At 46.2% G+C, this 14,017-nt stretch overlaps 1 protein-coding gene across 1 annotated transcript; it reads right to left on the bottom strand.

Annotated features, from left to right (window-relative positions):
* Window positions 1–3,261: 3,261 nt before the first annotated feature.
* On the bottom strand, window positions 3,262–4,323 carry LOC123623132 (olfactory receptor 2V2). Its single transcript, XM_045529902.1, has one exon. The coding sequence runs from the start codon at window positions 4,297–4,299 to the stop codon at window positions 3,352–3,354; it is 948 nt and encodes a 315-aa protein (XP_045385858.1). The 5' UTR covers window positions 4,300–4,323; the 3' UTR covers window positions 3,262–3,351.
* Window positions 4,324–14,017: the final 9,694 nt, after the last annotated feature.

Genomic DNA, 14,017 nt, shown 5'->3' with positions numbered 1-14,017 from the left:
TCTGTAAATAAAACAAAACAAAACAAAAAATCTGCCTGATTAGAATGGAGGTTCACTACATATAAATCTCTCAATGAGATGAACTGGCAACTTGGTGGCACAGAATTTACTAGTTGGCAAAACTCAGTGGCCTGTGAGCATTTCTAACTGTTTATTATGGAGAATTTCAAGCATACACAAAAGTGAGGCAAATATCTTGAACTCCCATTCCCTCAGCCAGATTCTCCTTTCTTCCTTCCCCCTATGTTTTGATATCTATTCTCTATCTCTATTATTTTCTTATTTTAGTAAATTTTAAGTTTGCTATTGTACATACTGGGACTGTTGTGAGATTATTTCAACTCTGCTTTCATAAGGAGCATCAATTAGTTAACTGAATTGTGTATGTGGACATAAGGAGAACCCTGCAGGGCCTCTTTTGTGATCCAGAACTTACCATATTTCTGGGTAGGTGTTCAGCAGACATTTGTCAATTGAATATCTGGTCCTAGTCCAGGAAATAAATTAAAAACACAAAGGCTATACCAAAAAATGCAAATAAAATGAAATAGAAATGCTTCTATGATTGGGCTCCTTAAGGCACAGCCTGGTGAAACTTTGGTTCGGGTGATTGTAGTGTAAATTTCTGCCTCCCTGGAAGGGAGCTAGATTAAATTTCCTCTGAATTTTCTTCCAGTGTAGGGGTTCAGTGGTTGTAGACAAACAGTTCTGGTTGAAACACTCAAGATAATTACGTGTTGAAGGGTGAAAGGTCCAAGAGAGAGCAGAATGGGCATCGTTTAATCAGGGAATAATTCCTGGAAGAGGAGACTTTGGGGCAAATTGTAGTTTGTACAAGGCAAAAAGATGGGATAAAAATGAGGAGGATAACTAGAAAGAGATTTAATATTACGGAGCTTAAAATTAATTTGGTAGTTTGGGCACTACCTAAGAGGTATCAGTAAGGAATCATAAAGTAAATTATGGTATACTGGCTGGGCATGGTAGCTCACACCTGCAGTCCCAGCACTTTGGGAGGCTGAGATGGGCAGATTGCTTGAGGCCAGGAGTCCAAGACCAGCCTGGGCAACACAGTAAGATTGTGTCTCTACAAAAAATGAAAAACTTTAGCCAGGCATGGTGGTGGGCACCTGTGGTCCCAGCTATTGGGAGGATCTCTTGAATTCAGGAATTGGAGGCTGCAGTGAGCTATGATTGCACCACTGCACTCCAGCCTGGGTAACAGAGCAACTCCCTGTCTCAAAAACCAGAAAAAATTGTGGTACAGGTACACAATGGAAAATGTTGCAGCCCTTTGACTAAGGAAAGTTGCTTCCATTTTAACAAATCCTCAGAGAGCCCACCTCTGGCAGTTAAACCTCCAAGGCAAGGGAGCTTCCTGCAAAGCTCTTTGCTCATCTCAGCTGCTCCAATAAACAGACTCTCTCCCCCGGGGGGAGGTGGAGAGGAAGACTGGGAAGTGAGGGGAAAGGATTTACCAAGCTGAGCCCTAGTTTTGTCATCTGTAAGATTGAAATAATGATGTTACCACAAAATATTTCTTGTGAGAATTAAAATGAATGGACAATCAATCTAAAGTCATCTCCCGTGGTTGATTCTAAGGACTATGGTCATTAGTGTGTCCACCCTCCGTCCTTTCCAAAGCCTGAAACTGAGGGAATACCACCCTGGGGTTTAGTCTCATTCTAGACCCAGTTCTGGTCTCTCTGTTCTCTCTTCCTTAAATAGAGGTGATTTTTTTCCCCAGGAAAAGATAGTTTTGTTCTAAATATGTACAGAGGACTGGTACAGAGCTTGGAAGGATGGACACAAATCATACAAATAGCTCAAATTGAAATATTGAAAATAAATTTTCAAATAACATCAAATTCTGTCATTAAATTCTAATCTTCCCCTAAAGGGAAACTGTTTAGCCAATTTTCTCCTTATAGAAACTAAAGTGATACAGAGTGGCAAATTTTGCTAAAAGATGGTGTGTATACATCATGCTCATATGTGTTTCCTATGTGCCAGACACTAAATACACAAATAAGGAAGTCTCTATGTTATTCCTTATGAATCTCAAACACTTTGCATTTTTTTCCTTCAATAATTCTTTATAAAGTTTCCACTTACACATTATGAAGGTCAGGTACTCTCCAAAGATGCTTATAGGCTTATGTGTGTGTGTGTATATATATATATATATATATATATATTTTATTTTTTATTTTTTTTATTTTTTATTTTTTTGGAGAAAGAGTCTTGCTCTGTCACCCAGGCTGGAGTGCAGTGATGCAATCATAGCTCAATGCAGCCTCAAACTCCTGGGCTCAAGTGATCTTCCTGCCTCTGCCTCCCAAGTAGCTGGGACTATAGGCATCCACCACCATGCTTGGCTAAACTTTAAAATTTTTTTTATAGAGTCAGGGTCCTGCCATGTTGCTCAGGCTGGTCTCAAACTCCTGGCCTCAAGCAGTCCTCCCACCTCAGCCTCCCAAAGTGCTGGGATTACAGGCACAAGCAACCGTTCATAGTGTATAAGCTTATATTCTATCATCTGGAAGCTTTTCATCTAAGACACTAGTGTGTGGCTATAACTGGTGTGAGACATTATATAAATAACAGACAAGTGATAGCTACACACACACATAAAGCACACAGCATGATGCTTGGCATATAATAAGCTCTGAATAAATGGTAGGTATTAGCAAGAGTTAGGAGGTTCAGCTCAGGGAATCCTCTGCTAATAAAAGTCATTCCAATTTTAAATAATAAGTGATAGCATTCCCAATGCCTATTTCTGCACAGTGCTTGAGTTACAAAGTCCTACATCCCTTTGTAATGTATATTACAAAATAATCAGTATACAAAATATTGGAGAAAAAAGCTGGGTTATCACCAGAAATATAGAGTACTTATTTAGAGTTTGTTTATTTATTTAGAGATAGAGTCTTGCTCTGTCACCCTGGGTAGAGTGCAGTGGTGTCATCGTAGCTCATTGCAACCTCAAACTCTTGGGCTCAAGTGATCCTCCTGCCTCAGCCTTTTGAGTAGCTGGAACTACAAGTGCACGCCACAATGCCTGGCTAATTTCTCTATTTTTAGTAGAGACAGGGTTTCACTCTTGCTCAGTTTGGTCCCAAACTCCTGAGCTCAAGTGATCTTCCCATTTCGGCCTCACAGAATGCTAGGATTACAGGTGTGAGCCACTGTGCCTGGTCCTGGTTTATAGTTTAAAAAGACCCACCTAAGCCTGCAGGTGTCATAATCCTCATTATTAATGGGAAACCAAGACTGAAATTGAGTGAATTATTAACCTGATGTCCCAGAGCCAAGAGCTGGCAGAGCCAGGCACCAGTGCCCTGGGGTTCAGTGCTGGCTGCCAATCCTACAGCGGTCCAGCCCCTTCCTCAGTGCCCTCATCACCTCATGGTTCCTCAAGCTGTAAATGAGGGGGTTGAGCATAGGAGTAAGGACTGTGTAGAAGACAGAGACCACCTTGTCGTGGCCAGGGGCCCGGTAGCGCCTGGGCCTCAGGTAGATGAACATGGCTGCCCCGTAGAAGAGGGAGACAGCTGTCAGGTGGGAGGAACAGGTGGCCAGAGCCTTTTTACGGGCCTGAACAGAATGCATTCGGAGCACGGTCCCCAGGATTCGAGCATAGGAGGCCACGATGATGGAGAAGGGAAGGAGCAGCATGAAGACGCAGCACGCAAAGAGGAGGATGTCAAAAAGGGATGTGTCTGCACAGGCCAGCTTCAACAAGGATAGCATCTCACAGAAGAAGTGGTTCACCTCCCTCAAGCCACAGTAGGGGAAGGTCATTACTACCACCATCTGGATCAAGCCATCTATTATCCCAAAGGCCCAGGAGCTCCCAGCAATCTGGACACAGACCCTCTGATTCATGAGGATGGGATAGTGAAGTGGGCGGCTGATGGCCACATAGCGGTCATAAGCCATGAGTCCCAGCAAGAGCCCCTCAGATCCCACAAGAGAGACAAAAAAGCCAATTTGTATGCCACAACCCACAAAGGAGATGGACTTCCTGCCAGACAGGAAGTTGGCTGCCATCTTTGGCACAATGTTACAGACCAGCATGAGATCCATGAGGGAGAGCTGACTGAGGAAGAAGTACATGGGTGTGTGAAGCTGAGGATCTACATAGATGAGGAAGATGAGGAGGACATTCTCACAGAGAGCCACTATGAAAACCACCATAACTACAGAGAGAAGGACAAGATCAGTTGGGCTGTGGGAGAAGATGCCCAAGAGAATGAAGCCATCTGTGGATGATTGGTTCAACCATGTCTCCATGGCTCAGTTGTTATTCCAGGTCACCTGAGAACATGGACAAAAAAATATTGGATTGAGTGATGCTTCTTCATTGACATTTTCATTCCATATCTTCAGCCAGCTGTTTTGTCTGCAACTCATCAGGACTCCACAAGTTAAGCTTTGGGGCATAGCGGCGGACGCTCCTTCATGTCCACCTGACACAGAGACAGGAGCCCCCCACCCCAGCTCATAGAATGGGAACATGTATCTGTACTGGTCTGTCTCCTTACCATGGTGAGTAGAGACTGTTTTACGTGTCATAGACCTTTGGACAATCCCTGTCAGCAAGTCTTAGCTTTACCATATGACACTGAGTCTTTCGTCTGAGATCATACGGAGTCTGGAAACTATATTTGATAATCTTGAACCATTTCATCCTCAGAGATAATTCATGTGTGTTATAGAAAGGGAAGGGAATGAAGCAGGAGCTGCTCTTTAGTCTGGAGTCTTTCTCTAGTTTCTATGAGTTTTATCATGCCAACCGCTGTGTTACCATCATAGTGTGGAGAAAGGAAATTCTCCTCTGGTGCCACATGAGAAAGGAGGAGTTGTAATGGCTCCTGTCATTGTCAATCACATTGGGGGTGACAGGAACGTCCCAGGACCAATGTGGAGAAGCAATGAGCACTGGGTGCCCGTACCTCCTGAGAACAGTGAGGTTTTAGTTATGTTGAGCCTTTAAAAATAATCCTGCTATCAGGGTCTCAGTAAAAGTGGCTGACAAACCAGTATAGGTAATACCTACTTAATAAGTTATCTTTTTTTTTTTTTTTTTTTTTGAGACAGGGTCTTGCTCTGTTGCCCAGCTAGAGTGCAGTGGCATCATCACAGCTCAGGGGAGCCTCCAATTCCTGGGGTCAAGTGATTCTCCTGCCTCAGCCTCCCAAGTAGTGTGAGCCACCACGCCCAGGTAATTTTTTTTTTTTTTTTAGAGATGAGGTCTGGCTATGTTGCCCAGGCTGGTCTTGAACTCCTGGCCTCTAATGATCCTCCCTCCTCGGCCACCCAGAGTGCTAGGATGACAGGGGTGAGCCACCATGCCCAGCCTAATTAGCATAGACCCTCTTTTACAAATGAGGAAACTGAGACTCTGAGGAGTTGGCCAAAGTTTAGTAAATGTAGAACCAAGACTTGAGATAATGGAGGATTATATCAGGCTGTTTCTGGGAAAAAAATTCTGAGATGAGCAAGCTAACTTGGAGAAATTCTTGGTCGGCAACTCCCAATTCCCTTTCTCTCACTCTTCGCTCACTCAGCAGCCTCTGATCCATTACCTGGAGTCTTAAAAATCAGAGATGCTTTTGCTAAAGAGTGGCACTTGTTTCCTGTGTGACAAGACTCTCATTACCGGGCAATACATTATCATTTAAGGCTATTAAGTTTCGGTCCTGTGAGTCGGTTAGTATGAATGCAATTCCTCAAACGTAGATGAAAATTCCAGTTACATTTTTGAACCTGCTGAATTCAGGGAACATCCTTGCGTGGTGACTGTGAGGCTGAGGTGGAGGAGCCAGAGGTCCACGTGGGCATCTCGCCAAATGACAGAAAAACCCTCATCGCATCACAGATGCCCCTTCCACGCCCCAGCCCCAAACTGCCAATTGCCTGTGGAATATACACAATCACGTGTCTTGCTGGCCCCTCAGACAGCAAGAAGTTAGCTGTTTCTCATCTGCACGGCTACAAAAGTAGTGTCTCCTGATGTCCTACAGGGCTTAGGTCAAACTGGCTTCTGCCGTGAAGGGGCCCCCAGCTGACCCCACGCCAGGTGACCCTGCCCCGTGGTCTCTCATGTCACATTCCTTCTGCACAATGAACATGTTGTCGTGGCTACAGCTGTGGTCCCCCACTTGTGGCGGGGAGGCCATTGCCTGGCACTTGAGCTGGATAATGCCGACCTTGTGCTTGAGATACGCCACTGGCTTTCCACACCCTCAGAGCCAGGCCAGAGGACCCTGGAGGTCCCCCCACTGCCCCTCCCGCAGCCAGCACTGCAGCCTGGCCTCCGACCCTCTCCCCACTCGGGGTGTTTCAGTTGCTCAGGCCCCTTTATGTTTTTGTCCTGGAACAAGGCAGACACCCTCTTGCCTTAGGACATTGCACTTGCCTCTCCACAGAATGTCTCCCCGCTATCCACCGTCCCTGCACACCTTCTCGGGGCTCTTCTGGTCACCCAGAGCTTCTCTGCAAAGCACCCCTGGCCCCTCCTCCCCTGCTTGGTCTTACTCCACAGCTCTCCTCACCCCTGACATTCTGCGTACTTGCTTACCTGGTGATTTTTTTTTGTTTTTTAATTGTCAGCTCTATTTGTGAGAGCAGGGGTTCCCATCTCTTTTGCTCACTCTCTGCCTGCAGGAGGGTCTGACCATAGGATGTACGCGTTAACTGACATGAATAATGCCCAGGGAAGTGACATGCAGCTGCAGTTTCCGTGTTCTAAAAGCACAAAGCTTTCTCTTTAATTGCAGGAGACCTCGTTCTTGACCTGATGTAGTAGGAGTTCCCTGCTACATTCTTTCCTATGCGGGGCAGTGAGTGATAATGTATATCTTCAGGTAGTCACAAAAGACCAGGATGACCTCCAACAAATAGATGATAGTCGCATGCTGGTGTATTCAGGTCTTCCTTACCGCTTCGTAAAGACGAATGGGGCTGCTCCACAGGACATGTTCTCTGTGTGGCGACCCAGATAATGTCCTCAACTAGGACAGGCCTGCCCAGATCCACAGCCACCAAGGTGGGCTGCTTGAGCTTGTCCCTACAGAGGGGAGCATGTCCTGACTTGTGCCCTAGAAGACGCGCCCAGGCGTCTTCACCACCACCAACATCCAGGCGTGATGTGGAGGAATGTTTCTGGCCACATGTACCTTTAGGGAGATCCTTCCTTCCTTCCTTCCTTCCTTCCTTCCTTCCTTCCTTCCTTCCTTCCTTCCTTCCTTCCTTCCTTCCCTCCTTCCTTCCCTCCTTCCTTCCTTCCTTCCTTCCTCCCTCCCTCTCTCCCTCCCTCCCTCTCTCCCTCCCTTCCTTCTCTCAATTTTCACCTTTCTCTGTCTAATCAGAAATGCTTGTAGCACACTTGCACTTACATAACAAGCGGCTCTCCCTATCAAGGACTTTTCTTTGCAGAAACTGTAAATATAACAGACAGAAAAATCAGAAAGGGCTGGGCCAAGACCCAGCTCCATCTGCAGTCTCTGTGGGCCTTGTCCAGTGCTCTGCAACCCTGTGGAGGTACTGTGCCCTCTGTGGAAGGAGGATACACACGGCTGCCGGTGGGCCTCTGATGAGAGAGCGTATGTGGAACTCTCCAGGAAAAATTCTGCAAACCTAACTTACACAACACCACGTGGGTCACTAAGGACAGTTGTCTCCCTACGCTGGTCGGCTGCCTTGAACTCAGATCCTTATGCCCACTGTGTACTGAACATCCCTCCTGGGTGTCCAGTGGGCTTGTTCTACCTAAAGTGGCCAACCAGAGCTCTAGGTCTCCCCTGGAGAAACATCCGTCCCCACCTCCTCCCCAGCTCAGGGATGACAGGTCTGTCCAGCTGCCCAGGTCCTGACACTGGGTTGTTCTGGAGTACTCTCCTCTCACATGTGCACTCCTGCCATCGGAACCCCTGCTGCTCTTCTTCCAGAACACATCCGCCCTGACCGCTTCTCACCTGCCGGCTCCCACCTGCCCAGGCTGCTGTCACTGTGCCCTGGGTGGACACCTCCTGAACCGCCCTCCCCCCATCGGGCTGTTGGCACCTGGTGCTACAGTGGGTCCTTCTCCACAACACTGACGGCCAAGTGCTTCAAGAGGAGAAGCAAGACTCTCATTGGTGGCTCCTCCATCACCACCCAGACCTCCGTCCTTCTGCTCTCCCAGGACTCCCTGACTCCAGCGTCGCTGGTCTCCTGCGGCTTGCCCACATGGTCAGTGGGCACGGCCTTGAGAGCTCCAGCAACACCTCTGACCTCTTGACAGGGGCTCTTCACACGCACTCCACCTCATGCCCTCACGTCCTCCTCGCCTTCTCAGCAGGGCCTTCCCTCAGCCCCTGTTTGGAGTTGAAATCCTTCTTCCCTCCCACTCGCCTTCCCTGCCGCGGGGCACCAGGGGCGCCGCCAGCAGGCCCACGGCACTCTGTTCACAAGGGTTCGTTTGCTTTCTGCTTTCCCAGCTAGACTCTGTCCCTGATGCCTCTGTTGCTCACGGTGGGATCCCTGGCTCCTGGAACAGTGCCTGGCGTCTATTATGCTCTCAGTGCTGTAAATTTTTGTTGAATGAATAATTGTATTATGAAATACAACTCAAGAAATTATCCCAGTATCTCACATGCTCATTTTCCTGCTCTCTAACTTCAGATCTTTCTGCTGGGTGTTAAGTTAGTGGAGTCATTTTTCTTCCTAGAAATGACAATATAAAGAGGCCACTTTGCTCTACAGCACTGTCTCAGGGCGCAATGACGCCTGTCCCACACCAGCCCTATCCTTCCACATTCCACCTTCACTTTCGCCATCCTTCCTCCTGCTGCGGACGGCTCTTCAACCCTGGGGCCCAGAGCGCAGTGCCCAGTCCACACAGAGGGAACAAGAAAAAGAAAAGTTTAATAAGACATTAAGGAGAGAAAAAGAGAGAAGTAGACCAGAGAAAGAGGATTAGAGGAAAGACTGGGGAGAGCCATAGCACCAGAAGCTGAACCCCCCTACTCCCCCAAGAAGAAAAAGCTCAACAAAACCCCGCTGGGGGCAGACAACAGGAGGAAGAGGAAATGCTGATGAAGACACAGACATGAGGAAACACACCGACAACCAGCAGCAGGAACTGCAAGGATGAGAGAAAGGTGAGAGGAGAGACCCTCGCTCACCTTTGGGTGGGTGCCCTGTGGGTGGCCCTGTGGATGCCCAGGGCCCCTCAGCCTCCCTGGGCCCCTCTAGTGCAGAGAGCGGGGTGCAGACCCACAGCAGCCCCTCTCAGAGGGAGGAGGAGACACAGGCACGGGGAGTCAGTGGTGGCAAGTGGGGACACAGCCAGTGGCTGTGCATGGCCCACCACGGAGGCCCCTGCCTCCCACAAGCCTCCCTCTCACCCGGGTTGCAGAGCCGCCTCCCGCTGCCCACGCAGGTACTTGGTGCGGAAACGGAGTGAGGGGGGTGAAGCGGGCGGCTCCCATGGGCCACAGACTCCAGTCCTGAGCAGGCGTTCCCAAGCCTGCAATTAAAGAGGCCCAAGAAGGGAGGCTGGGAGGAGCAGGAGCAGGGCCAGTGGGGACAGGGCGAGAGAGCCCAGCTGGGGGAGGAAGGATGCGGGGCCCAGGGCCCAGGGATACAGGAGAGCAGGGAAAACTCCTGGTGCCCTGCCCTTCCCCCATGTCACACTTCCCCAGTGACCCCCAGACCCCCACAGGGTCTCCGCCTGTGGCTGCCCCCTTGGCCCTCCCTGCACCCCACAATCCACACCTGCCCTTTCCCTGTCTGGTGACGTCAGCCTACACCTACTGGTGGCCGTGATGTGCTGGGTGAGGTGCTGTGCTTGAGTCAAAGCTGCGCCCTGGACGCAGTACTGGTCCTGAGGGTTTGTCACCTAGATTGGGGGAGACCCCCACTCACAAGAGGGTGGCGTGGGAGCCTGGTGCCGTCCCAAACCTGGACAGACATTTCTATTGGGCCTGTGCCCTTCCTGGATTGCCATGGACAGTCGTGTGTCCCTTTACCATGCTGCCCCTTTCTCCACAGTGTAGTCACGCACAGCACTGCCTGCACTCTCCAGGGTGTCCTGGGGGAAGGATGGATTTTATGGTCACTCTGTGTCCATTGGCTTTGTGTCCCCTAGAAGCAAGTCATTTTTCTCACTGGCCAACATGCTTATAATGCACTTGCCAAAGTCTAAGTAACTAAATTTATTTGTTCCTTCTAAATCTTTAATTTTTTAAGGTATCTTTGCCACAGCATTTTGGATGTGTACCCCTTTCTCTGCCCCAGCTTCCAGCTCATTCAGGAGTCTGGGAGCTATGCACACGGCAGACCAAGAGGGAGAGGCAGGAAGACCAGGGGACAGAGAGGATGTCTGGGGAGGAAGAGAAAGGACACCTCCCAGCTGGTTTAGCGTACACTGGATTTGGAGGACTTGACCCAGAGGATCTCTCACTCTTCCCCTTTTCAGCCTTCTCCTCTGATCCTCCTTGTGCACCTGACGTTTTCCCACATCCACACTTTCTCTCCACACATTTCTCCCCATTGGAACTTCCTCTGTCTTCTTCCTCTGTCCATCTTCAGACTTAAGTAATTCCCCAAGATCCAGCTCAAGCCCATCTTCTCCATCCAAAATTCCTCCCCAAACTCAATCCACAGTGACCTCGGCATCCTGTCAATCTCTACAGACTTGCTGTCTATACCTGTGGACACATGGCCTTGGGAGAGCTCCTAAGACACAATTCCTTGCATTACATACAGGACAAACTCGATCACGTGCAAACAAGGAAACACCCTTGTACAGTGCTTTTAAATGTTTCTGCCCTTGAATCAACCTAAATCAAGACTGCCTTGGGGCTTGGAGACCCACAGTAGGAAAGGGAGAAGAGTCTGTTAATAGCAATCATATTACTCAGCCTTTAAGATTTTAAAGGAGGTGGAGATATTCTCTGAAATGTCTAGTTTTCTCAGACAAATTACTAATGTCTGAAATGACACTTTCTTTTATTTTGAAAACTACCTTGTATAAATAGAACATTCTCTTTCATTTTAATGTGTAAGTTTAATTTAAAATTTTTTGATTGGCTAGGGCATTCAAATTATCCCCCTAATTCTAGCACTATAATGAAAGCAGTAACTGTCACATATATGGCCATGAGAGGTCAATATTGATGTTTCTCTGTTAGGAATTCTTTTTAAATGCTCATCCTATTGTTATTTTTTATTCCTCGTATTTTAGAGAAACACATTAAAGTATTTACTGATGAAATTATATAATTCCCGAAATTTATGCTAAATAATCCAGTGGTGTAAGAGAGAGGAGGTGGGTGGAGTGTAGATGGAACAATATTGGCCACCAGTTACAACTGCCAGAGCTAGGGGGTGAGTGCATGGAATTTCACTCTGCTATTCTGTCTAATTTTGTACAGTCTGAAAATTTCCATAATAACAAAAATCTAAAAGCTCACTCTGAACCAGAGTAAACTATAGCATATCCACATAATAGAGTAGATTGCAACTGTAAGAAGGAACATAATGTAAATCTATCTTCTATTCTGGAGTACTCTTCAGGATATAATGTTGAGGGAAAAAAGCATGATGCAGAACAGTGTATACAGTGTGCTATCTCTTGTGCGAGAAAGGAGAAAACTTATATACAAATTTGTTTTATATTTTCAAAATCAAACAATGAAAGAATAACCAAAAACTAATAAATATGGTTACCTATGGGAGAAGGGAAGAAATGTGGGGAAGGGACAGAAATGAATCTAGACATCTTTAAGTGTGTTTTTTTTTTTTTTTTTTTGGTACAGAGTCTCACTCTGTCACCCTGGGTAAAGTGCCGTAGCATCAGCCTAGCTCACTGCAACCTCCAATTCCTGGGCTCCAGTGATCCTCCTGCCTCAGCCTCCCGAGTAGCTGGGACTACAGGGGTACACCACTATGACTGGCTAATTTTTCTATTTTTAGTGTAGACAGGGTCTTGCTATTGCTCAGGCTGGTCTCAAACTCCTAAGCTCAAGTAATCCTCCCCACTCGGCCTCCCAGAGTGCTAGGATTATAGGTGTGAGGCACCACGCACAGCCTAAGTGTACTTTATTTCATATTTGGACTTTGGTAAATGTTTTACACAACTAAAAATCAAAATTAAATTAAAAAAAATTCAGCCACTGAGGACTAGTTGGTGTCAGAACAATTTTCATAATGAGAGATTGGATAAAATCCCAAACCGTATCTTTTGAAGGCATTATAAAGATACCAAAACAGCCAGGACTTGAGGGGAAGCATTTTGCAATGAGTTGGACATTCTGTGCTGCTTTTCCCTTCGAGGCATTTGCTGACTCCTAAGCAGCCCAGGGCCTAATGGCTGGAAAGCTCAGCGAAACCTCTGGTAGTCTCATAGATCTGGGAGACAAAATCTGGGGTTCAGAGACTTCAGAAACACCTCAAACTTCCAACTAAGACCCCGGAAAATTATGCACTTAGGAGTAATTATTAATCAGAAACACAAATTCTCATAAAGATGGAGCCCAGCTTCGTGCAGGGCAATCACAGGCTGTTTAAGGTAATCTGCTACTAATTTAGCTGCCCAACAAAAGGACAAGCAAATCCTATCCAGAAGAGAAGAGTATGACCCAGAGCTTCAGGTTATCTTTATAATTTGTAATTCACGATGTCTTCCATTAGCCTCAGGACAGGATAAAATAACCAAATTCAAGAGGGGGAAAAAGAAAAGAAACATCCTCATAGGAGACGCAGACATTGGCATTAACATTCATGGATTTCAAAATAACTATATTAGTATATTCAAGAGAAAAGAAAACAAGATAGATAATTTCACCAGGCAGCTGTAGTCTTTAAAAAGAATAAAATGAAACTCTAGGACTGAAAATATCAAAAACTAAATTAAGAACTCAATAGATGCGTTATCAACAGTTTAGACCAGAAAAAGAGAGAATTTGTTAACGGAGTCAGAAGTCAACAGAAAAAATCACTAGCACTCTGGGAGGCTGAGGCGGGAGGATCGCTTGAGCCCGGGAGTTTGAGGTTTGCAGTGAGCTATGATGACACCACTGCACTCTAGCCTGGACAGCAGAGTGAGACCCTGTCTCAAAAAAAAAAAATATTACAAAATGTTGATGAGGCTACGCTAACATCAGACAAAGCAGATGTTAAAGCATTAAGCTAAACTAGAAATACAGATATTTCATAAAAGGATCAATCCACCAAGAAGATATGACAATTTTAAATTTATATATATATATACCTACTAATATGACCTCAAACATATAAAGGGAAACTTGAAAAAACTACAAGTGGAAATAGACAAATTCACAATAATAATGTGAGATTTTTTTAGCACACATCTCTTAGTAACTTTACAACAAGATAACAAAAATATCAGTAAGGATACAGAACATTTTAACAATTTGAATAGCAACTAGATTTAGTGGACATATGCAGAAAATTGCACCCAAGTACTAGAAAACATACATTTCCTTCAATGTATGTTCTGGCACACAGAACAGTTGCCAAAATTGATCACATGCTGGGCCACAAATCAACTCTAAGCCAGTCCTAAGCCCTCTCACCCTACCTTGCCCACTCCTTTCCACAGGAACCACAGTGAAGGCTCTTGCCCAGGCTCACCCTTGCTCACTCTGCCTCCTGACTGACCAGGGTGCCCCAGGTGGCCCATGCCTTACCTCCTGTTTCTGGGAATCTGTGAGTATAAAAACCTCTTCCCTCGTGACAGGCATTTGCATGTGTGCATGTCTTACCACATCTGGTTAAAACAAATCCTCGGTACACTTATCACATTTACACTGGTTGATTTTTGAATGTTAAACCACCATAACATTCATGGAATTAATACAATTTTTTGTTGTGTAATATCGTTTTTATATATTACTGGATTTGATTAGCTAATATTTTGTTGTTTAACATTTTTGCATCTATATTCATGAGAAAGAATGACCTGTAATGACCTTTTTTTTGTAATATTCTTGTCAAGTTT

The sequence above is a fragment of the Lemur catta genome, chromosome 18, assembly GCF_020740605.2.
Source record: "Lemur catta isolate mLemCat1 chromosome 18, mLemCat1.pri, whole genome shotgun sequence".
NCBI lineage: Eukaryota > Metazoa > Chordata > Mammalia > Primates > Lemuridae > Lemur > Lemur catta.
Note: the sequence above shows the minus strand (reverse complement) of the source record. Positions and strands in the feature narration are given on the sequence as shown.

Coding starts and splice junctions, on each gene's coding strand:
- LOC123623132 (XM_045529902.1), bottom strand. CDS start 4,299: ATGGAGACATGGTTGAACCAATCATCCACAGATGGCTTCATTCTCTTG.